Source organism: Chiloscyllium punctatum, chromosome 18 (genome assembly GCF_047496795.1).
Source record: "Chiloscyllium punctatum isolate Juve2018m chromosome 18, sChiPun1.3, whole genome shotgun sequence".
In the NCBI taxonomy this organism is placed as follows: Eukaryota; Metazoa; Chordata; class Chondrichthyes; order Orectolobiformes; family Hemiscylliidae; genus Chiloscyllium; species Chiloscyllium punctatum.
Genome location: NC_092756.1, coordinates 68,173,037 through 68,198,076, shown reverse-complemented (window position 1 = coordinate 68,198,076; position 25,040 = coordinate 68,173,037). Strand labels below are relative to the sequence as shown.

General features: G+C 42.6%; 1 protein-coding gene across 1 annotated transcript in view; it reads left to right on the top strand.

Annotated features, from left to right (window-relative positions):
* The window catches only part of dmc1 (DNA meiotic recombinase 1), a 190,276-nt gene that overhangs the window by 104,556 nt on the left and 60,680 nt on the right, over positions 1–25,040 (top strand). The window contains exon 10 of the mRNA XM_072588265.1: positions 21,259–21,332. Coding sequence (XP_072444366.1) covers positions 21,259–21,332 — 74 coding nt within the window. The remainder of the gene's footprint in view (positions 1–21,258; positions 21,333–25,040) is intronic.

The following is a 25,040-nucleotide window of genomic DNA, read 5'->3' as shown; positions in this document are numbered from 1 at the left end:
AGCATCCAGTCCTAGCCACCTGACATAACTTCTCACCAACATCTTCATTTTGGACACCCCTGGATGACCCTGGTGGAGTTCAGCCAGTATCTGGTAGTGACCTTTGCTTGTGGTAATCACTGTTGCTCCCCATAATAAAATGCTGCCCTCTATGGTGATCTGATCTTGTCGGGTCTCGAAACGTTTTAATTCTGGTTGAGATGTCCTTTTTGTTTCCCCCATCCCTACTGGCTGTTTTAGTTTTACGAGGATCAGATCTTCTAGTGTCCACAGTCTGATATTTTCAGCAGTGACCGGAAGGATATCCAAAAAGTTTAAAATCAGAACAGACGGTGGGTCGGCACAGTGGTTCAGTGGTGAGCACTGCTGCCTCACAGCGCCTGGAGCCCGGGTTCAATTCCAACCTTGGGTGACTGTCTGTGTGGAGTTTGCACATTCTTCCGTGTCTGCATGGGTTTCCTCTGGGTTCTCCGGTTTCCTTCCTCAATCCAAAGACGTCAGGTGAATTGGCCATGCTAAATTGCCCATAGTGTTAGGTTTATTAGACAGGGGTAAAGGTAGGGTAGGGTAGAGGAGTAGGTCTGGGTATGTTGCTCTTCAGAGTCAGTATGGGCTTTTTGGGCCGAATGGCCTGTTTCCATACTGGAGAGATTCTGATCTTCTGAACGGGCACTTTCGGTGGCAGTGCAACCAATGTGGAATCTGCCAGTTGGATGCGGCTCAAGGCATTTGCATTTGCTACTTGGTCTCCTGGATAGTATTTCACCTTGTAATTGTAAGCACTTAGAATGAGGTCCCATTGCTGAATACGACCTCAAGCTATGGGCTTGTCCTCTTTGAGTAGCCCTAACAGGGTTTCTGATCTGTTACTGTTACAAATTTACATATTCCATAAATATTGGTGTAATTTTCTCACACCAAAGATGACTGCCAAACCTTCCTTCTCTATCTGGGCATATTTGCACTCTGCATCAGCCAAAGTTCAGGAAGCATACACTATTGGGTGTTCCTGTCCATTGGGCCATCTGTGAACCAATACAATCCTGATACCATACAGGGAGGCATTGCATGTCAGCACCAGATCTTGCTTGGGATCATAATGTGCTAACACCTTAGACTTGGGGTGCCTGGAACACATTTTTCCTATCTAAGGTGTATGCCCACCTTGGAGAAATGCGTAAGGACTATGTCTACGTTTTCTAAGTGCTCTTTGTTGATCTTCCCTGTTATAAACACCTCATCCAGATAACTGGTGACCTGGGGTGACCTTATAAAATGTTCTCCATTATCTGCTGAAAAATAGCACCGACTGATGATACCCCAAATGGCAGTCTCATAGATTGGTACAAACCGTTATGGGTATCAATTGTAGCATACTTCGGGAATCCTCATCTAACCACATTTGCAGGTACACATGGCTCTTGTCCAACTTCATGAAGGACAGCCCCACCACTACCTTTTCGTGTCAGTCCTCTGTACGAGATAATGGTATTTATCCAACTGCGAAAAGCGGTTTACCGTTTGTTTCAAATCCTCACAAAGACCAGGTTCACAATTGGTATGACTGATCCTGCCCATTCCACAAACTGTACTGGTTTGATCATTCCTTCACTTTTCAGCCTCTGGATTTCTGCCTCTTTTTGCATGTAAGCCAAATGGAACAGGGCGGGCTGCAGAATCATGAAATTGCTTCCTGGTCAACATGCAATTTGATTGGACAGGGTAGGCACAGGAAGTATATACCTGATGATTAGGGAGTCCAGAACCAGGGCTCACAGTCCAAGGGTACGAGCTAGCCTATTTGGCACGGAGATGAGGAGAAATGTCTTCGTGCAGAGAGTGGTGAGCCTTTGAAGTTTTCTCCACAGAAGTAGTTGAGGCCAAAGCATTGAATACTTTTAAGAAGGAGTTACATATAGTTCTTCAAGCAAAGGGGATGAAAGGGTGTGGGATAAAGCAAGAACAGGGTACAGAATTGGATGATCTGCCATGATCAGATTGAATGACAGAGCAGGCTCAAAGGGCTGAATAGCCTGCTGCTCCTATTTTGTCAGAATGGTGGCATGAACCTATAATCAATTGTTGTAAAAATCAATCTGGTTCACTCACTTTAAACAAAAAAAAGTGTCATCCTTCTGCTCAGACTTCCCAAAGGGCCCAGCATGTCACTTAAGTTAAGGGGACAATTAGGAATAGGCAATAAGTTCTGGTCTTGCCAATGACACCCACATCCTATAAAATAATTTATAATTTAACTATAACCTAAAATTTAACTGTGTCCACTGCTGGCTGCCTTGCCATAGGAAGGACCTTATTAAATTGGAGAGGGTTCAGAAAACATTTACAAGGATTTTGACAGGATTGGAGAGTTTGAGTTGTAAGGAGAGGCTGGATAGTTTGGGACTTTTTTCAATGGACCATAGGAGGTTGAGGGCTGATCTTATTGCAGTTTTGAAAATCATGTAAAGCAAATGTCTCTTCTCCAGAGTTGGTGGGTTCAGAACTAGGAGGCACATTTTCAAGGTGAGAGGAGAAAGATTTAAAAGGGATCCGAGGGGCAGTTTCATTGCCCTGTTCAAGTTTAACGTAATTAAAGGGCTAACTGTTACCAGAGATCAGCAAAGTTTGATCTCCATCAAGTTCTATAAAAGGTTTTGCTCTGTAAAGAACAAGGAACAATACAACACAGAAACACGCCTTTCAGCCCTCCATGCCTGCGTCGACACATATTGCCCTTTCATATTAAAACTGTCTTCACTTATAGGCTCTGTATCCCTCTATTCCCTTCCTCTTCCTGTATTCATCTAGGTGTTTCTTAAATGCTGCTATTGTGTCTGCTTCCATCACTTCCTCTGCCAATGCATTCCAGGCACTCACCACCCTTTGTGCGAAAAACTTGCCTTGCATATCTCTAAAATTTTCCCCCCTCCATGCACCTTGAACCTGTGTTCCCTAGTAATTGACCCCTTCACCCTGGAAAAAAAAGTCTCTATCGATTCCATTCACAATCTTAGAAACTTCTATCAGATTGTCCCTCACCTCTCAACCTCCAGCATTCCGTGAAAACAAACTGAGTGTGGCCAACCATTCTTCATAGCTAAAATCCCCATCCCAGGCAACATCCTGGTACACCTTTTCTGTATCCTTTCCAAAGCATCCACATCCTTCGGGTAGCGTGATCAGAATTGTATGCAATCTCCTCCTCTAAGCTACACACCCTTCATTTTACTATCATCGATGTGCCTACCCAAGAGTCACTTAAATGTCCTGAATGTATCTGACTCTACTACCACTGCTGGCGGTGCATTCCACACACCGACCACTCTCTGTGTAAAGGGCCAACCACTGACATCATTCCTAAAGCTTCCTCCAATCACCTTAAAGTTATACCTCTTGGAATAGCCATTTCTGCCCTGGGAAAAGGTCTCTGGCTATCCACTCTATCTATGCCCCAAATTATCTTATACACCTCTATCAAGTCACCTATCATCCTTCTTCACTTTAATAAGAAAAGCCCTACCTTCTCAATCTTTCTTCAAAAGACATGCCCTACAGTCCAGACAGCATCCTGGTAAATCTCCTCTGCGTCCTCTCTCAAGCTTCCACATCTTTCCCACAGTGAGGCAGCCAGAACTGAACACAATATTCCCTATGTGGTCTAACCAGGACTTTATACAGCTGCAGCATAACCTCGCAGCTCTTAAACCCAATCCCCATGCTAATGAAAGCCAACACAGCCACACCATATGCCTTCTTAACAACCCAATTAACTTGGGTGGCAACTTTGAGGGATCTATGGACATGGATCCCAAGATCCCTCTGTTCCTCTACACTATCAAGAATCCTGCATTTAACCCTGCAATCTGCATTCAAATTTAACTTTCCAAAATGAGTCTCTTCACACTTTTCCTGCCACTTCTTCACCCAGTTCTGCATCCTGCTTATGTCCTGTTGCAACCTACAACAGCCCTTTACACTATTCACAACTCCACTAACCTTCGTGTCATCGGCAAACTTACTAACCCACCCTTCCACTTCCTCATCCAAGTCACTTATAAAAATCAGAAAGAGCAGAGGTCCCAGAACAGATCCCTGCGTAACACTACTATTCACTGAACTCCAGGCTGAATACTTTATATCTATTACCACCCTCTATCTTCTATGGCCCAACCAATTCTGTATCCAGACAGTCAAATTTCCCTGTATCACATGCCTCCTTACTTTCTGAATGAACCTACCGTGGGGAACCTCATCAAATACCTTGCTAAAATCCACATACACCACATCCACTGCTCTATGTTCAATGTGTTTTGTCACATCCTCAAAAAATTCAATAAAGCTTGTGAGGCATGACCTGCCCCTTACAAAGCCATACTGACTATCTCTAATCAAACTATGCTTTTCCAAATAATCATAAATCTGGTCTCTCAGAACCTTCTCCAATAATTTGCCTACCACTGACGTAAGACTGACTGGTCTGTAGTTCCCAGTATTATCCTTGTTCCCTTTCTTGAACAAGGGAATAACATTTGCCACTCTCCAATCATCTGGTACTACTCCAGTGGACAGTGAGGATGCAAAGATCATCACCAAAGGCACAGTAATCTCTTTCCTCGCTTCCCGTTGAAACCGTGGGTATATCCCATCTGGCCCAGGGGACTTATCTATTCTCATGTTTTTCAAGATTTCCAGCACATCCTCCTTAACATCAACCTGTTCAAACATACCAACCTGTTTACACTGTCCTCACAAATGACAAGGTCCTCTCAATAGTGAATACTGAAGCAAAATATTCATTAAGGACCTCCCCCACCTCTTCCGCCTCCAGGCACAACGTCCCTTCACTGTCCTGATCAGCCCTACCATCACTCTGACCATCTACTTGTTCCTCACATAAGTGTAGAACGCCTTAGGGTTTTCCTTAATCCTACCTGCTAAAGTCCCTTATAGTTCTTCTAATTGCATTTTCAGTTCCTTCCTGACTACCTTGTAACCCTCTAAAGGCCTGTCTGATCCTTGCCTCCTCAACCTGAAGTAAGCTTCCTTCTTCTTCTTGACTAGATGTTCCACAGCCCTTGTCATCGAAAGTTCCTTCACCCTAACATCCCTTCCTTGCCTCAGTGGGACAAACCTGTACAGCACTCACAGCAAGTGCTCCCTAAACATAGAACGTAGAACATTGCAGCCCTGCGACCCTTGATGTTGCGCCAATCTGTGAAACCAATCTGAAGCCCATCTAACCTATTCTATTTTCATTCATATGTCTATCCAATGACCTTTTAAATGTTCTTAAAGTTGGCTGTTGCAGGCAGGCCATTCCACGTCCCTCCTACTCGGAGTAAAAGAACTACCTCTGACATCTGTCCTATATCTGTCACCCTTCAATTTAAAGCTATGTCCCCTCCACATTTCTGTCATGCATTTCCCTGAGAATATCTGTTCCCAATTTATACTCTACAGTTCCTGCCTAATAGCATTGTAATTCCCCCTCCCCCAATTAAATTCTTTCCCGTACCGTCTGTTGCTGTTCCTCTCCATGACTACAGTATGGGAGTCGTGATCACTATCACTGAAATGCTATCCCACTGAGCAATCTGACATCTGATCTAGTTCATTGCCAAGCATGAAATCTTATCTGGCCTTCCTTCTCGTCAGCCTATCTACATATTGAGTCAGGAATCCTTCCTGGACACACCTGACAAAATCTGCTCCATCCAAACTATTTGCATTAAGGAGGTTCCTAACAAAAACCCTGTTACTTCTGCACCTTTCCAAAACCTGCCCCCTAATCTGCTTTGTGTCTCTGTTGCTATTGGGGTGGGGTGGGTGGTCTATAGAAAACTCTCAGTAAAGTGACTGCTCCTTTTCTGTTTCTGACTTCCACCCATACTGACTCAGTAGACAAACCTTCCTCGACGACATCCCTTTCTTCAGCTATGATACTATCCCTGATTAGAAATGCCACTCACCCACCTCTTTTACCTCCCCCACCCATTCCTTTTGAGACATCTAAACCCCAGAACATCCAAGAATTATTCCTGCCCCAGTGATATCCAAGTCTCTGTAATGGCCACAACATCGTAGCTCCAAGTACTGATCTAAGTTCATCACCCTTATTCCTGACACTACTTGCGTTAAAATAGACACACTTCAAGCCATCACTCTGACTGCAACTTTGCCCTATCAATTGTCTGCCCTTCCTCACAGACATTCTGCATGCTATGTCTGCCTGTACACCAGTTACCCCATCCTCCGGTTCCCACCACCCTGCTAAACTAGTTTAAACCCTCATGAAGAGCTCTAGCAGACCTCCCGCCCAGGATATTAGTACCTCTCCAATTCTCCTTAACCTTTTTTGCTAACAGCGTTTCCCTGTTTGTTTAAGTTCTCCTCCTTTTCTTATATACTTAAAGAGCATAGTCAGTTCCCATCCCTCTTGACCTTACGTATGCTTCCTTTTTCTTTTTGACCAACCTGGTCATCCAAGATTCACGTACTTGCCACACCTATCCTTTATTCTTATGGGTGGGGGAGGTAAAAGAGGTGGGTGAGTGGCATTTCTAATCAGGGATAGTATCATAGCTGAAGAAAGGGACGTGCTGCTCCTGAACCTTTACAGCTGCCGTTTGAAATACTCCCACGTGTCCCCTCATCATAGCCCAATTCTTCCACGTACCATAAGGAATAGATTGGGATCTCTGATACCTGACTGCACCCAGTCAAGAGTTTGCAGTGCAGTGTTGCCCTTAACATCTTACATCCTCTCTCGCCCACTGTAGGCTGTACCTTATCATAGTGCAATGTGGACTAGTACAAACAGAAAAGCCTTCAAATGCTTTCAACTAATCACTTGTAATCAAAAGCAGCAAAAGCTAACAAATCAAACAAACTGCTTTTGCTTTTCAGAGCAGAAACAGATTGCTTGTCATTCAAGCAGCAACACTTTAGCAGTCAGTGAATAACCACTGCACCTATTATCTAATCTACTGAAATAGGGTGTATTTTGAATGAAATGTCAGCCATACTACCAGCATGCCCTTGCTCTCCTACTTGTACATGTAATGTGAAGGGCAGCTGCTGCTTTGCAGCCCTGGATCAAGTACATGGCTGGGCTTGTAAATGAAGCTAGCCCCAAGAATCTTGGGCGGTTTGGCAGTGGTTAGTACTTCTGCCTCTGGTGAGAGAAAAGATAGAACAAATGGGGCACCATAGAGGTGTGGTGCATAGTGAATGAAGTGAATTTTAATGAATAGTCTGAGAAATTCCACAAGGGTTTATAGAGAAAAGCCTCCATGCGACTCACCAAACTTGACACTGCCAATTTCTGGCAAATGTCGACCTATCTCGCTCAAATATTTACTAAAATGCTCATTCAGATCAGAGTTCATCAGGTACATTTTCAATGTCTTCACATAACTGATGTACAGAGCAGGAACAAAGCTGTTAACAGTTCAGCACACTTTGCAGCAGGACTGTTTCATAGGCTGTTGGATCCAAAGCCTTCTTCCCATTTTTTTTTTCATCTTTTTGTTTACATCAACTGAAAACATAGAATAATTAATGGCGTTTGAACAGTATTTAAAAGCAATCCTTTAACTGTTTAGGATTCAACTGCGGATATAGTAATTATAAAGAAAATAAGAAACAGGTTCAGGAGTAGACAAATCAGACCTTCAAACTTCTCCTGCTATATTACAGCTGCTCTGCCCAGATCTCAACTCCTCTTTCATGCCATTCCCTCATGGCCCTCAACTTCTTGATATTTCAAAAATGTAATTACCTCTTCTTTAAATACTTTCCGTGATCGAGCCTCCACAACTCTGCAGGATTGACAAATCCCAAACATTCAGTACTTTGGGAGAATAAATTCCTGCACATGGAATTTATTGCCTTTATCGCAAGAAGATTGGAGTACAAGAGTAGTGAACAAAATGTTGTCATAAGTTAAGAGCACATGGCATTGGAGGTAGTGTATTGGCATGGATAGAGAATCAGTTAATGGTCAGGAAGCAGCCAGTGGGGTAAGGGGTTCTTTTTCAGGTTGGCAACCTGTAACCAGTAGGGTTCTGTGTTGGACTGCAACTGTTTGAAGGAAAAGATGCAAATGTACTGTATTCAAACTTGCAGATGATATAAATAGGTGGGAAGGCAGCTTGCAAGAGACACACAGCTAGTTTACAGAGAACTATTGATGAGTTAGATAAGTTAGTAAAAAGTTGGCAAATTGAGTATAATGTGGAAAAATGTGAAGTTGGTCATCTTGAAAGGTAGAACAAAAGAACAGAATATCATTTAAGTTAAAAACAAACTGCAGAAAGCTGTAAGACAAAGGAACTTGGGGTTACTTGTGCACAAAACATAGAAAGCTAGTACACATGTGAAGCAGGAAAGTTAATGAAATGTTGGCCCTTAATTCAAGGGATGTGGAATATAAACGAGTATAAAGACTTACTGCAACTGGACAGGTGCTGGTGAGACCACATCTAGTGTACAGTAAGCAGCTTTGGTCTCCTTATTTGAGGAAAGATGTTATTTTATTGGAAGCAGTTCAGAGAAGGTCAATCGGATCATCCCCATAATGGAGGGATTGCCTTATGAACAAAGGCCAAACAGGTTAGGACTCTCTCTACTCATTAGAGTAGAAGAATAAGAGGTGATCTCATTGAAACACACAGGGATTCTTAAGGAATTTGACAGGGTAAATGCTGAAAGGATGTTTTGCGCTATGGAAGAGTCTAGGACCAGAGAGCATAGTCTCAGAGTAAATGAATATCAATTTAAGATTGGAAAAAGGTTAAATTTCTTCCCTCAGAGTGTTGAGAGTCTTTGGAAGTCCTTGCCACCGAGAATTGTGGAGGCAGCGTCCTGAGTAAATCTAAGACAGACAGATTCATGATCAGGAGGGAAAAAAAATCAATGGTTATGGGAAAGAATGGGAAAGCAGATGTGAGGAATATTGGATCAATGTTTGATCTTATTGAATGGCAGGTTTGATGAGCAGAACAGCCTACTCCTGCTCCTGTTTCTTATTGCCTAAGTCTCAATGTGTCTTGCCTATAGGATCTTGGTTAAACCTCATCTGGAGTACTGGGTGTAGTTTAGAAAAGATATAATGCTACAGAGGAAATGCAATGAAAGTTCTCCAGATTTGTTACTGGGATAGCAGTACCTTCCTGTAAAGAAAGATTGGGCAAACTGGGCCTGTATTATCTAGAGTTTCAAACTTAACCTCCGTGAAACTTACAAAACATGAAAAAGGGTACATGTGCTAGATATAGATAGGATGATCCCTGACTGGATAGTCCACAACCAGAAGGCACAGTTTAAAAATAAGCATGATGCTACCTCGGTCTAAGATGAAAAGAAGTTTTTTTTTATTCAGAGGGTTGTCATCCTTTGGAATTCTCTATCACAGACATCTGCAGAAGCTCGAGCTCAGCCTTTGTATATGTTTAAGGTAGAGATTGGTAGATTTCTAATTATCAGTGGTGTACAAGGTTATAGGATGGAATGGATAAAAAGTATTGAATTATTCTATCCACCATGAATGTATTGAATGACAGGACATGGTCTACAGTCTGAATAGCCTACTCCTGACCTCATATTTTACTACATTAAACTCAATCTGCTCATTCTTTACCCACTTACTCAGCCTATCTATATCCCCTTGTAGGTTTCTTTTTTTCCTTCATATCATTAATATGGATAGCAAATCATTCAAGCTGTATGACTGATCTTTGTGACATACTATTAGCTATAATAGAATCATATAGAAGTTGACCTGCAGTCAATTGAGTGTGTACCACCAAAATCAATACTTACACTCAGCTCACCTTGAATGTTATGACACTTGCAGTAACTTTGAAAGGTTGTGAGGTTACCCGCCTCAACTGCCATCACAGGTAGTGCATTCCACACCCCCATCACCCTCTGGGTGAAAACATTTTTTTCTCAATGCCCCTCTAAGCCTTTCATCTTAAAAGTTTGCCTCCTTTTTATTAACTAAGGAGAACATTTGCTTTCTGTCCACTCGGTCATGCCCCTCATAACCTTATAAACCACTATTACATCCCCTCTCAGCCTTCCTTGCTCCAAAGAAAGCAACACAAACTTATTTGGTCTCTCTTCATAACCAAAGCACTCTATGCCAGGCAACATCCTGGTGAATCTCCTCTGCACCCCCTCTGGTGCAATCTGTTCCTTCTTATAGTGCATTAACCAGAACTTCACAAAGTATCCAGCTGTGGCCTTGCCAATTTCTTATACAGCTCCAACATAACCTTCCTGTTCTTGTAATTATGCCTCATCTTGTGTCCCGTAGACCTTCTTAATTACTCTGTTAACATGCCGTACCACCTTCAGGGATTTGTGGGCAAACATCCAAAGATCCCTTTATTCTTCGGAGCTTACTTGTATCTACCATTCATTGACTTCTCCTTTATCTTGTTATCAATATGTCACACATATGGATGGCATGGTGGCTCAGTGGTTCACAGGGACCTGGGTTCGATTCCAGCCTCACGTGACTGTCTATGTGGAGTTTGTACATTCTCCCAGTGTCTGCAAGAGTTTCCTCCGGGTGCTTCGGTTTCCTCCCCAACCAGACAGACACACACAGACAGACACAAAGACCCACATGCACATATATATTTTCTGGGGTGAATTTGTACTTGCAGAGTTACATTGTACTTTGCTCAAAAACTTCATAAATTCATGTAAAAAACTCTGTTATCTCACTTTTTAGATTAGAATCAATCTAAACATCATGGCATAGACAGAGAACACAAGGGGCTAACACCTTCAACATATTGTCAAGCTAACCTGAGAATGCAACTTTTATAAAAAGGATTCGGGGATGCCGGTGTTGGACTGGGGTATACAAAGTTAAAAATCACACAACACCAGGTTATAGTCCAACAGGTTTAATTGGAAGCACACTAGCTTTCAGAGCACTGCTCCTTCACCTGATGAAGGAGCGTTGCTCCGAAAGCTAGTGTGCTTCCAATTAAACCTGTTGGACTATAACCTGGTGTTGTGTGATTTTTAACTTTAGTGTGAATAGAATTAGTTAGGACTGATCGGGGTTAAAGGATATTTTCCTTTCTTTTAAACTGTATCATTCTCTTTAAAAAGTCCAGAATCCTTAATGTTTTATAACAATATTAACATGGTCTGCCACCACCAAGCAGTTGTATATGTAAGTTATTAATATTTTCAAAAAGAGTAGCCATACTCATACTGAATCCAAAACATACTTCTGTGTACTTACGCATTTTAAAAAGCAACCTTTCACTACTCCATTTTATATCCATACTGCCATCCATTTTTTAATTTCTTGGGTTACAATTTTGCCTGCAAAAAAACTCTCCAATATTTCCATGAAAAACTCAATGAACTTGATCAAACATATTTTCTCTAAGAGTCGAAATGTGTGGTGCTGGAAATGCAGAGCAGATCAGTAGCATCCGAAGAGCAGGAGAATTGATGTTTTGGGCATAAGCCTTTCATCAGGAATGCTGAGCTTTTCCAGCGTCACACTTTTCAACTCTGGTCTCCAGCAACTGCAGTCTTCACTTTCTTCATATCTTCTCTTTAAATAAACCTTAGTGACTATCATTTACTTATCCATATGTTTCCAAGTGATGGGATTTTGCCTTGGATTATTATATCATAGTTCTTACCCATTAGGATGGCTTCCTCGAATGACAAAGTTTAACACTCCCTCCTAATAAAAGGAGACCACAGATCCAAACTAAAGACAGAAAATGCTTTAAAAACAAGGTCTGGCAGCAAATGCTGAGAGAGCAACAGAGTTAACATTTCAAGTTTCTTTGGAACGGAGTCCAAACTTGAATCAGCTGAAGGCATTGGATACTGCAAAGGCCAAGGGACATGGCAACATTCTAGTATTAATACTTAAAACCTGTACTCCAGAATGAGTTATGCCCCTAACCAAGCTGTTGAAGTGCAACTACCACACTGCCATTAGTCTGACGACTTGGAAAATAGTTCAGGTAATTCATGTCCAAAATGAAGGACAAATCCATCCTTGCCAGTCAGTCACTGTCCTATTAATTTCTTTCATCAGTAAAGTGGTGGAAGATGGCGTCAGCAGGGCTTTCAGGCAGGAATAAAGTGAGGACTTTATTTCAGGCAGGAATGACTTGATCACGCATGCTCAGTTGGGCTTCTGCCAGCGTCAGTCAGCTCTTGACCATTGAACTGAACTGGGACAAAAGAGTTGAATTGCACGGATGAGATGAGTGTGACTACCCTGGAAATCAAGGTAACATTTGAATGAGTGTAGAATCATAAAGCCATATCAATTGGACTCAATGGGAATCAGGGAGAAAACACCCACCAGTTGGAGCCATACCAAGCATAAGGGAAGATGATTTGTTTGTTGGTGGTTAATCATCACAGTCCCAAGATTTCACTATAAGAGTTCCTCAGGGCAGTGTCCTAGGCCCGAGCATTTTTGGCTGCTTCATCAGAACATCAGAATTAGGAATGTTTGCTGATCATTGCACAACACTTAGCACCATTTGCAACACCTCAGATATTGAAGCAGACTGTCCATATACAGAAAGACCTGGGTAACGACCAGACTTAGGTTAGTAAGAGGAAAGTTACATTCATCCCATGCAAGGTCCAGGAATTGAAACTTTTTCTTCAGTTCTCCTCTGCACTTTCTGCATTCTATATTGTTATATTATGAATGTGACATTTTTCATAAAGCTACCTTTACAGAATCATGAAATCACAGATTCTCTACAGTGCAGCAAGAGGCCATTTGGCCTATTGAATATGCACTGACCCTCTGAAGACCATCCCATTCCAGACCCAATCTCCCACCTTTCACATGGCCAGTCCACCTACCCTGCACAACCTGGATGCTATGAACAATTTAGCCTGGCCAGACCACCCAACCTGCACAACCCTGGATGCTATGGACAATTTAGCATGGCCAGACAACCCAACCTGCACAACTTGGATGCTATGGACAATTTAGCATGGCTAGTCTACCCAACCTGCATGCTATGAACAATTTAGCATGGCCAGTCTGCCCAACCTGCTAAACCTGAATGCTATGGACAATTTAGCATGGCCAGTTCACCCAACCTGCACTTCTTTGGACTGTGGAGGAAACCGTAGCACTCAGAGGAAATCAGAGGTAGCCAAGACATTTTATTGTTTTCATTTTTAAGCTCTGTATCTTTTGTCATTCTGGGTGCTGTTTCCATTCTCAGTCATAGGGCTGCATTTTCTAAACTATCTCTTCCTTCCAGTCCTCCCAGCTCAACAGATTTTTATATATTTCTAAATGCAGGGGAGATGGATTGAAAAGCAATGCAAAGAAGGCTTGTTATGATTCACATTACAGATATATCTGTTAGAAGGGCTAAATTGTTGTTGACAATTGTGTACTTTATTGCAACGGTCAATTTGAAAATTGATGTGACTATTGAGGTCATGAGTTTTTTTTATCAAATGTAGTCTAAACCATTCTGCTCTCAGTAGAAAAAGTTGGATTTTCCACAATTAGGACTTATTTTGGCAGTTTGGAACCGACTGCAGTAACACCTTTTGAAAAGAATTAAGATAAAGAGTGTGACAGCAGGATCTGTCACAGATTTTCGAGCACCACCTTGATACAGTCACACCTCAATGTTAAGCCTTCTTTTAATGCTAATTGTAGTATATTACAAACTTGTTAAAATATCATGCACAATTCCTTTAATATACAATTAATGTCAGCATACTTCACAGAGGAAGGAAGAACAAACATGAGCCTTTGTGGGGATTAATTCTTCAAAATTGTGGAGAAATGTAGAGCAGGAGTGAGGGTTTAAGCAAAGAGGTCCCAGAAAGTACAGCTGAGACAGCTGGAGGTTAAACAATCACAGGTGAAGTAAAGATAGAAAGAGAGAGACTACATTGAATATCAGAGTCTGAGAATGAAAGGCAGGGCATACACGGAGAAGGTTGCAAAAATATGTTGGGGAGAGGCTTTGGAGGAACAGGAAGACAAGAATTCCATTCAGCACTTTGTGGAAATGGAGCTAATAGGTCAGCTAACCTACCTTCTCTTACTTTACACACTTATCTTCTCTCTTATGTCTCAAGTCAGTAAGCTAGTATACCTTCAAGAGACATGATATTATCACCGATTGTAGAATATGACCTGAGTCATAAATTTCTCATATTCCATCTTATCCTGGGATTACTTAAAACATGACATGCCATTGAAATCATGCTGCTTGGTTGTAATTAATGTTAATCACTTAGGTAACGAGAAATGGAGTGCAGGACCTTCCTAGCTGCTAAACAATGTGTGCTTTGGTGAGTTAGTTGGGAAAATAATGTCAGATTGGGAAGATGAGATTGCAAAAAAAGATTTGGATGATCCAACCAAATTTTGAATAGTGAGATGAGAATCATGCTCTTGAGTAGAGAAAAGCCTATTTGCAGCCTTTTTCGTACATTAGTGTGCCACTGTTACCTAATCTCTCCTCATTGAAATGCAGTTTCCTATTTTCCCACCATCTGATAAAAATTGGATGTGATAATTCCCAACATGAAAGTCATAGCAGGTTCTAGGCTACTCTAGTTTGCCAGGTGAAAGTGAGGACCGCAGATGCTGGACATCAGAGTCAAGATAAGAGTGGTGCTGGAAAAGCACAGCAGGTCAGGCAGCATCCGAGGAGCAGGAAAATCGACATTTCGGGCAGGAGCCCTTCATCAGGCTCAAATGAAACCGAAACATCGATTTTCCTGCTCCTCCGATGCTGCCTGACCTGCTGTGCTTTTCCAGGTCTACTCTAGTTTGCCATATACTGTATTAGGCCTCCAACTTAAACAGCTGACACCAGCTTCTTCCCTGCTGTAATAAGACCCTTGAACAGACCTCCCAAATGTTCATTGACCTCTCTCTGCACCATCTCTCTGACTGTAACGCTATTCTGCACGCAGTTCTGTTGTCTTGTTGCACTTTGTATGGTACAATCTGCCTGTGTGGCACACAAAACAATGCCTTTCACAGTACCTCAGTACAATTGACAACAATAAATCAGTCAATCTCATGGCATGTTTCAACCAAATGGCTAAGTGTCAACTCTTCACTTGGGGGTTCCAAAACAGTAATTCCACGGCAACCTCCGAAATCAGTGCAGGGAGTTGAAACAGTGTTACTCCACTCCAGGCAATGGACCACAGTGAGTCCTGCAGATCCAGTGCTACTGGTCTAGGTATTTACAAACAATAGTTGGGGAGCTGCACAGATATCATTCAGGGGTCTGGTCAGTCAGCAGTCAGGGTTGTCAGTCCTGAAGGTCAACTCAATGAAAGTCAAAGGGAGTTAACCAAGGGCCATTGTTGTTGTAGGGGCATTGGGAAAGTCAGTTCTGGGTATTGAAGGCAGCATGCAGGGACAATATGCATTCGGGGACATGGGTTACTGGAGAAGTACAAAGTACATTGACACAACCACCCTGGGTTTGATGGGAAGACATGCAGTATGACGGTTGGTACAACTAAGCTGTCAGGCCAGGGCTCGGGGGCGGGTAATGTTGGAAGATGAAGTTACAAATCAAAGAAGTGAATGGAAATGTGTGCAAATCATGATGAGGTTATCAGGGAAGAACGGAATATGGATGTTCAAATATGGATTCTTGATTACTAGGCTGAAGCCATGACTTAGTTGTGTCAAGTGTAACCTGCACTACTTTCCATATTTGTGAGATGTAGATGACACCAAAAATGGAAAATAACTGCAAACTGTAGGACATACATATTTATTGTTCATATGTCTACTCTGGCTATCAAGAACTTAAAACTAACAAATTTACTCACACAAGTAATTTCAAACATCCGCAGTACTAATCCTGCAAGGATTATACTCACATAGATAGAGGACCTGTTTGGGGATTATCAAGTACTAGGAAGGAAATTGAAGTACAGGTCCTCAAGGGTCATAATCTCCGGATTACTGCCCGAGCCATGTGCCAATTGGCATAGGGATAAGAAAATTAGGGAAGTAAACACGTGGCTAAGGGATTCCACTTCATGGGGCATTGGCATCAGTTTTGGAACTGGGGGGGGGGGGGGGGGAATCTGTACCGTTGGGACGGTCTCCACCTGAACTGATCAGGTACCAATGTTCTAGCGAAGAGGATAAATAGGGTGGTCAGTAGGACTTTAAACTTCTGAGTTTAAAGGGAAGGGAAAGTGAAAGCGACAGGGAGTATGGAGTTAAATGGAAAGATAAGCGGCAGGATAACATATGTGCAGGCAGATTTAAACTTGAGACAGACTGGGAATGCAGCAAAAAGGAAGGATAACTTAGGACATCTTATGACTTCCAATATCTCTAATGATAAGAAAGTTAGCATTAAGGCATTTTACCTGAATGCTCGTAGCATTCGTAACAAAGCAGATGAACTAATGGCACAGATCATCGTGAATGATTATGATGTGGTAGGCATCAGAGAGACATGGTTACAGGGGGGTCAGGACTGGAAGTTAAACATCCAAGGGTTTTCAACTTATCGAAAAGACTGAGGTGGGCAGAGGGGGCAGGGTTGCCTTGTTAGTTAAGAACAAAATTAAATCTATGGCACTGAATGACATAGCGTGGGATGATGGAGTATGTGTGGGTAGAATTGAGGAACCACAAAGGCAAAAAAACCATAGTGGGAGTTATGTACAAACCTCCTAAAAGTGGTCAGGACCAGGGGCGCAACATGTACCGGGAAAGAGAGAAGGCATGTCAGAAAGGCAAGTTCATGGTGATCATGGAAGACTTCAATATGCAGGTGGACTGGGTAAATGTTGCCAGTGGTTCCAAAGAAATGGAATTCATGGAATGCTTACAGGATGGCTTTTTGGAACACCTTGTCATGGAGCCCACAAGGGAGCAGGCTATTCTGGACCTAGTGCTATGTAATGAACCAGACTTTATAAAAAATTTTAAAGTAAGGGAACACTTAGGAAGCAGCGATCATAATATGGTAGAGTTCAGTCTGCAGTTTGAAAAAGAGAAGGCAAAATCAGATGGAATAGTGTTACAGTTAAATAAAAGGTAATTATGAGGGCATGAGAGAGGAACTGACGAAAATAGACTGGAAGCAGAGCCTAGCAGGGAAGACAGTAGAGCAAAAATGGCAGGGGTTTGTGGGTAAAATTGAGGACACTGTACAGAGGTTCATCCCCAAGAAGAGAAAGATTATCCGGGGAGGGATTAGACAAAGGAAGTCAGGAAATCTATCAAAGGTAAAAAAAAAGAGATCTCCTATAAAGTGGCCAAGAGCACTGGGAAATCAGAAGATTGGGAAGGCTACAAAAACAAACAAACAAACAAACAGAGGATAACAAAGAGAGAAATAAGGAAGGAGAGGATCAAATATGAAGGTAGGCTAGCCAGTAATATTAGAAATGACAGTAAAAGTTTCTTTCAATACATAAGAAACAAACGACATGCAAAAGTAGACATTGGGCCACTTCAAACTGATGATGGAAGCCTAGTGATGGGAGATAAGGAAATAGCAGGAGAACCTAATAAGTACTTTGTGTCAGTCTTCACAGTGGAAGACATGAGTAATATCCCAACAATTAAAAGGGAGTCAGGGGGCTGAGTTGAGTATGGTTGCCATTACAAGAGAGAAAGTGCTAGAAAAGCTAAAAGGTCTTAAAATTGATAAATCTCCCGGCCCCGATGGGATACATCCTAGAGTTCGGAGGGAGGTGGCTGAGGAAATAGCGGACGCATTGGTTGAGATCTTTCAAAAGTCACTGGAGTCAGGGAAAGTCCCGGATGATTGGAAGATCGCTGTTGTAACCCCCTTGTTCAAGAAAGGATCAAGACAAAGGATGGAAAATTATAGGCCAATTAGCCTAACCTCGGTTGTTGGTAAAATTCTAGAATCCATCATTAAGGATGAGGTTTCTAAATTCTTGGAAGAGCAGGGTTGGATTAGAACAAGTCAACATGGATTTAGTAAGGGAAGGTCGTGCCTGACAAACCTGTTGAAGTTCTTTGAAGAGGTGACAAGTAGGTTAGACTGGGGAAACCCAGTGGATGTGGTCTACCTAAACTTCCAAAAGGCCTTTGATAAGGTGCCACATGGGAGGCTGCTGAGCAAGGTGAGGGCTTATGGTGTTCGAGGTGAGCTACTGGTATGGATTGAGGATTGGCTGTCTGACAGAAGGCAGAGAGTTGGGATAAAAGGTTCTTTTTCGGAATGGCAGCCGGTGACAAGCAGTGTCCCACAGGGTTCAGTGTTGGGGCCGCAGCTGTTCACATTATATATTAATGATCTGGATGAAGGAACTGTGGGCATTCTCGCGAAGTTTGCCGATGATACGAAGTTAGGTGGACAGGCAGGTGGTACTGAGGAAGTGGGGAGGCTGCAGAAGGATCTAGACAGTTTGGAAGAATGGTCCAGGAAATGGCTGATGGAATTCAATGTGAGCAAATGTGAGGTCTTGCACTTTGGAAAAAGAGTACAAGCATGGACTACTTTCTAAACAGTGAGAAAATTTGTAAAGCCAAAGTACAGAGGGATCTGGGAGTGCTAGTTGAGGATTCTCTAAAGGTAAACATGCAGGTTGAGTCCGTGACTAAGAAAGCGAATGCAATGTTGTCATTTATCTCAAGAGGGTTGGAATATAAAAGCACCGTTGTGCTACTGAGACTTTATAAAGCTCTGGTTAGGCCCCATTTGGAGTACTGTGTCCAGTTTTGGTCCCCACACCTTGGGAAGGACATACTGGCACTGGAGCGTGTCCAGCGGAGATTCACACGGATGATCCCTGGAATGGTAGGTCTAACATATGAGGAACGGCTGAGGATCTTGAGATTGTATTCATTGGAGTTTAGAAGATTAAGGGGAGATCTAATAGAAACTTACAAGATAATACATGACTTAGAGGGTGGACGCTCGGAAATTGTTTCCGTTAGGTGAGGAGACTAGGACCCGTGGACACAGTCTTAGAATTAGAGGGGGTAAATTCAGAACGGAAATGCAGAGACATTTCTTCAGCCAGAGAGTGGTGGGCCTGTGGAATTCATTGCCACAGAGTACAGTGGAGGCTGGGACGCTAAATGTCTTCAAGGCAGAAATTGATAAATTCTTGATGTCACAAGGAATTAAGGGCTACGGGGAGAATGTGGGTAAGTGGAGTTGAAATGCCCATCAGCCATGATTGAATGGCGGAGTGGACTCGATGGGCCGAATGGCCTTACTTCCGCTCCTATGTCTTATGGTCTTATATCCACATGGGTTGGTTCCTTGGGTTAAATTTGAGTGAATGATTTGTCCTCTCTTAATCATATGGTTTTTACTGTGGCTAACCCACCTAACTTGCACATCCCTGGACACTAAGGTGCAATTTTATTTAGCAGGGCCAATTCATCTAACCTGCCCATCCATGGACACTACAGAGCATTTTTTTTATTTTAGCATGGCCAATCCACCTAATCTGCATATTTTTGGAACGTGGGAGGAATTCAGAGCACCCGACGCAGATATGGGGAGAATGTGCAAATTCTGCACAGACACTCGTCCAAGGCAGCCCATGCCACCACTGTTCAGGCACTTGGTAGAATGAGGTATTTCCCTATACCAGTCAGCTTTTAAGGGGCTGCTCGGTGGGCAGTAGGCGGAGTTATCTCAGTAGTCGGTGTGACATCTTAGTTGCCACCTAATATAACCGCCGCCATGCTTAGAAAATGAAAAGGGAAAATGTCAGTTAGTTCCTTTCAAAAACCATTTCCTCAGCTTCACAAAAGCTGTCTCAAGTGGAAAAGCACCACTGTTTCAGACAGTCTTCACTCCTGACCTCCCATTGGTTGATGCTAACAAATTCCAAAGCAGTGATAAAAGTTGATTTTATTTTTTGTGGGATTGTAAGAGACTGGTACTGTTAAAATAATATTACCTAATAAATTATTAACAATTATTTTCCAGTATATGTTTTGACTTTAAAACAAATCTAAAATCAAGTTAAACACTGGAACAAAACTTAATCAAATGGTTAATGGAAGCATATTAAAGGTGAACATAAACTTTCTAAATCAAAAGAATATTTATCTGTGGTGATGCTGTGCCCCAGCTCCTGTGGTGCCCTCTGTAATACTGGTCTTGAGAGACCACTGATGGACACTGCTTGCTCACTTTCGATGGACATCAAGTATAACTGCAAAAGTGGGACAGGCAATCAGGCCTGCATAACCACTGCCCGGACCCATTAATGGCCAATTGTAATTCCAAGATTGTAACCATAGAGGAATTCATTGCCACAGAAGGCTATGGAGTCCAAGTCATTGAGAATATTTAAGACAGAGATAGATTCTTGAGTATCAAGAGGATCAAGGGTTACGGGAGAAAGCAGGAGAATGGGGTTGAGATAATTCTCAGCCATGATTGAATGGTGGAACAGACTCGATGGGCTGAATGGCCTAATTTCTGCTCCTACATCTTATGGTACTATGGTCACTTTGGCCGAGCCCAGGAGCAGGTCCATGAGGAAGGCCTCCAACCTGCCTGCCCCTTACAGTTTGAGGTTGATGTGTCACCAGCAATGTAGGAAAAGCCCCTTCAAAAAAAAAATGAAAATGAGGCTGTAAACAAAAAAAAACTCAACATAAATGCGGAAAACTGTTGCCCCCAGGCTACAAAAAAAAACATGGCCTGACACCCAGCGTATTTGCTAAGCTTATTGTTGCATAGGACTGCCATGAGTAGCATCCTCCTAAAGATCCCAGAGGGAGAAGGGAAGGAATCCTTTATAAAGGTCTCTTCACCAGGAATCTCCACCATCGAAGGGTAGTTTGTTACTCTAGGGCATGTCCGAACAAAGGTGAGGAAGTAGAGAGTGTGCTGCAGCAGCAGCCAAACAGGAAAATATCTCCTTTTGAAGGTTTGGGGTGAATTTCCCTGAATCAGCTCAGATTGTGGAGCATCACATCCTTGGGGGAGGTCCAATGCGTGGAGCCAGTGTCGAGTTCTGAACCAACAGGGGTCCAATCATTGGAAGCCCACTGCACACCTGAGCCGCCTTGATTTTCCTTGTTCAGGAACAATTGCTCATCATGAATAAGACTGTAAATTTAATTGCAAACGTGACTGATACCAACTTCCAAAGAAGATATATGAAATGAAATAACCGAAGTGAGTCTCAATTAATCAAATACAAACTGCTTTGGTTTTGAATTTCAAAAATAGGTCATCCTACTATAACATTTTGTGTCATTTACAGGTGAACACCAGATGGAACTACTGGATTATGTAGCAGCCAAATTTCATGAAGAAGGCGGTATTTTTAAACTCTTGGTATAAACAATGTTTAACTTAAATTATAACACATTAGCTTATAGGATCTGAACTGGTAATTACCCTAAACTGCATTATGTCTTACAAGAATGTTCATATTCTTGTTGTATATTTGAGAAATGCTATTAGAGGGGGATCTGTGAGAGTAAGATGATAGGTCCACTCTTTGCTTGTTAATAGTTTTGAACCTCCTATTTATTGGCTTTCTGGGAAATATGTCTATTATCTTGCTATTTTGTGAAATGAGTCCATTATCTGGTTGTCTGTTGGGGAGAGGCCTATTAATTCATCTCCAATTGCTGCAATACAAACGTCTGTTCTGTATAGGACTCCAAGGTTCATTATCTGTGATCAGATAGACATGGCTGGACCTACCATTTGACATGGAATGTCCACTGCTGCCTCTGCATCCACGTCCTGCTGATAATGTGCTGCAAGTTGTCTCAGGCTTGTGCATTTCAGCTGAAGGGAGTGTTTGGCTCCTCAGAATGCAAATCATTTGACCTACACAATCTGATACTAGTTAACCTCTGAAATCAGTGCTGTGTTAGAAAGAAAATTTCAGTTACTTGCATCACACCAATTGCTTTGTCAGGCATTTGTTGATATTTGCAAAGGTAATTTAGGGAGTTTGGTGGAAAGTTGAAAAGTATGTCCTCTAGGGCTGTAATTATGGGAGGAGTAGATAGCGTCAATAGCCAGAGACTTTTCCCAGGGCAGGATTGACTGGTACGAGGGGTCATAGTTTTAAGACATTAGGAGAAAGTATAGAGGAGACGTCAGAGGAAGGTTCTTTACGCAGAGAGTTGTGAATGCATGGAATGCATTGCCAGTGGTGATGGTAGAAGCAGAGTCATTGGGGACATTTAAGCAACTGCTGGGCATGCACATGGATAGCAGTGAGTTGAAGGGTGCATAGGTTAAGTTATTATATTTTACATTAGGATTAAACCTCAGCACAATGTTGTGGGCTAAAGGGCCTGTTCGGTGCTGTACTTTTCTATGTTCTATGTACTCCGTGTGCCACCTACTAGTGAGGCAAGAAATAGAAAGGTAATACAGTTGAATGCGTGGCTAAAAATCTGGTGTGTTGTCAGACATCTGGATCACTGGGATCTCTTCCAGGGAAGGAGAAAGACAAGTTATATCTAAACTGGAACGGCACCAATATCTTTGCAGGGAGGCTTGCTAGTAGCACTTGAGACAGTTTAAACTAGTGTAGCGGGGGGGGGGGGGGGGGTGAAAACCAGAGCAGATCAACTTGTGGAATGATTGAGGAGAATGAAGAGGTTAAGTCAAATTAGTCTAACAGGAAGAAAGGTAGGATCAGGTTAATGGACACGGCAGGATTGATAGTCTGAATTTATTTTAATGCAAGGAGTATAACAGACAAGGAAGATGAACTTAGGGCCTGAATTAATAGATGGAACTACCTCAGATATTACCTTCTGTAGCATTGACTAGGGCTCCCTAAGTACCAGAGACTTAGGGCATCCAGGAGGGTTGCTTGACACAACGTGTAGACAGTCAAACTAGGGAAGTGTCTACGTTAGAATTTACATTGAGGAATGAGCCTGACCAGGTATTCAAATTTTAAGTGGGGGAGTATTTTGGGAATAGTGATTATAATTCTGTAAATTTTAAGATAGTTATGAATATGAATAAGACTGGCCGTTGGGTGAAAGTGCTAAATTGGGAGAAGACTAATTACAACAATATTTGGCAGGAATAGGAGAAATTAGATTTGGGCACAGCTGTATGATGGTAAATCCACATATAATGTGTGAGAGTCTTTTAAAAGCCAGTTGATCAAAGTTCTGAATGAGATTGCCATCCTTATTTTTCATCTTCACAAGAACAAAGTTTGGGAACCCTGGATGACAAGAGATGTTGAAACTTTAGTCAGAAAACTAAAGGAAGCATACGTAATTTGGTACTCGGTAATGAACCGGGACAAGTGGTGGGCTTGTTAGTGGGTGAACATTTTGGTGATGGCGACCACAATTCTGTGACTTTCACCTTGGTTATGGAGAGAGATAGGTGCGCACAACAAGGAAGTTTTTACAATTGGGGGAAGGGAAATTACGATGCTGTAAGACAGGATTTGAGGAGCATACGTTGGGAGCATAGGCTGTCAGGGAAGGATGTGGTGGAAATGTGGGACTTTTTCAAGGAGCAGATACGACGTGTCCTTGATATGTATGTACCGATCAGGCAGGAAAGAAATGGTCGTGTGAGGGAGCCTTGGTTGACGAGGGAGGTTGAATGTCTAGTAAAGAGGAAGAAGGAGGCTTACATAAGGTTGAGGAAACAAGGTTCAGACAGAGCAGTGGAGGGATACAGGATAGCCAGAAGGGACCTGAAGAAAGGGATTAGGAGAGCTAAGAGAGGGCATGAAAAATCCCTGGCGGATAGGATCAAGGATAACCCCAAGGCATTCTATGCGTATGTGAGAAACCTGAGAATGACGAGAACGAGGGTAGGTCCGATCAAGGACAGTGGTGGGAGACTGTGTATTGAGTCGGAAGAGATAGGAGAGGTCTTGAACAAGTACTTCTCTTCAGTATTTACGAACGAGAGGGACCGTATTGTTGAAGAGGAGAGTGTGAAACGGACTGATAAGCTACAAGAGATACCTGTTAGGAAGGAAGATGTGTTGGACATTTTGAACAACTTGAGGATAGACAAGTCCCCCGGGCCTGACGGGATATATCCTAGGATTATGTGGGAAGCAAGAGAGGAAATTGCAGTACCGTTGGCAATGATCTTCTCGTCTTCACTGGCAACGGGGGTGGTACCAGGGGACTGGAGAGTAGCGAATGTTGTGCCCCTGTTCAAAAAAGGGAATAGGGATAACCCCGGGAATTACAGGCCAGTTAGTCTTACTTCTGTGGTAGGCAAAGTAATGGAAAGGGTACTGAGGGATAGGATTTACGAGTATCTGGAAAGACACTGCTTGATTAGGGACAGCCAGCACGGATTTGTGAAGGGTAGGTCTTGCCTTACAAGTCTTATTGAATTCTTCGAGGAGGTGACCAAGCATGTGGATGAGGGTAGAGCAGTGGATGTAGTGTACATGGATTTTAGTAAGGCATTTGATAAGGTTCCCCATGGTAGGCTTATGCGGAAAGTCAGGAGGCATGGGATAGAGGGAAATTTGGCCAATTGGATAGAAAACTGGCTAACCGGTCGAAGTCAGAGAGTGGTGGTAGACGGTAAATATTCAGCATGGAGTCCAGTTACAAGTGGAGTTCCGCAGGGATCAGTTCTGGGTCCTCTGCTGTTTGTAATTTTTATTAATGACTTAGAGGAGGGAGTCGAAGGGTGGGTCAGTAAATTTGCAGATGATACAAAGATAGGTGGAGTTGTGGACAGTGAGGAGGGCTGTTGTCGGCTGCAGAGGGACTTAGATATGATGCAGAGCTGGGCTGAGGAGTGGCAGATGGAGTTCAACCCTGCCAAGTGTGAGGTTGTCCATTTTGGAAGAACAAATAAGAATGCGGAATACAGGGTTAATGGTAGGGTTCTTGGTCAGGTGGAGGAACAGAGGGATCTTGGGGTCTATGTACATAGATCTTTGAAGGTTGCCACTCAGGTGGATAGTGTTTGTAAGAAGGCCTATGGAGTATTATCGTTCATTAGCAGAGGGATTGAATTCAAGAGTCGTGAGGTGATGTTGCAGCTGTACAGGACTTTGGTTAGGCCACA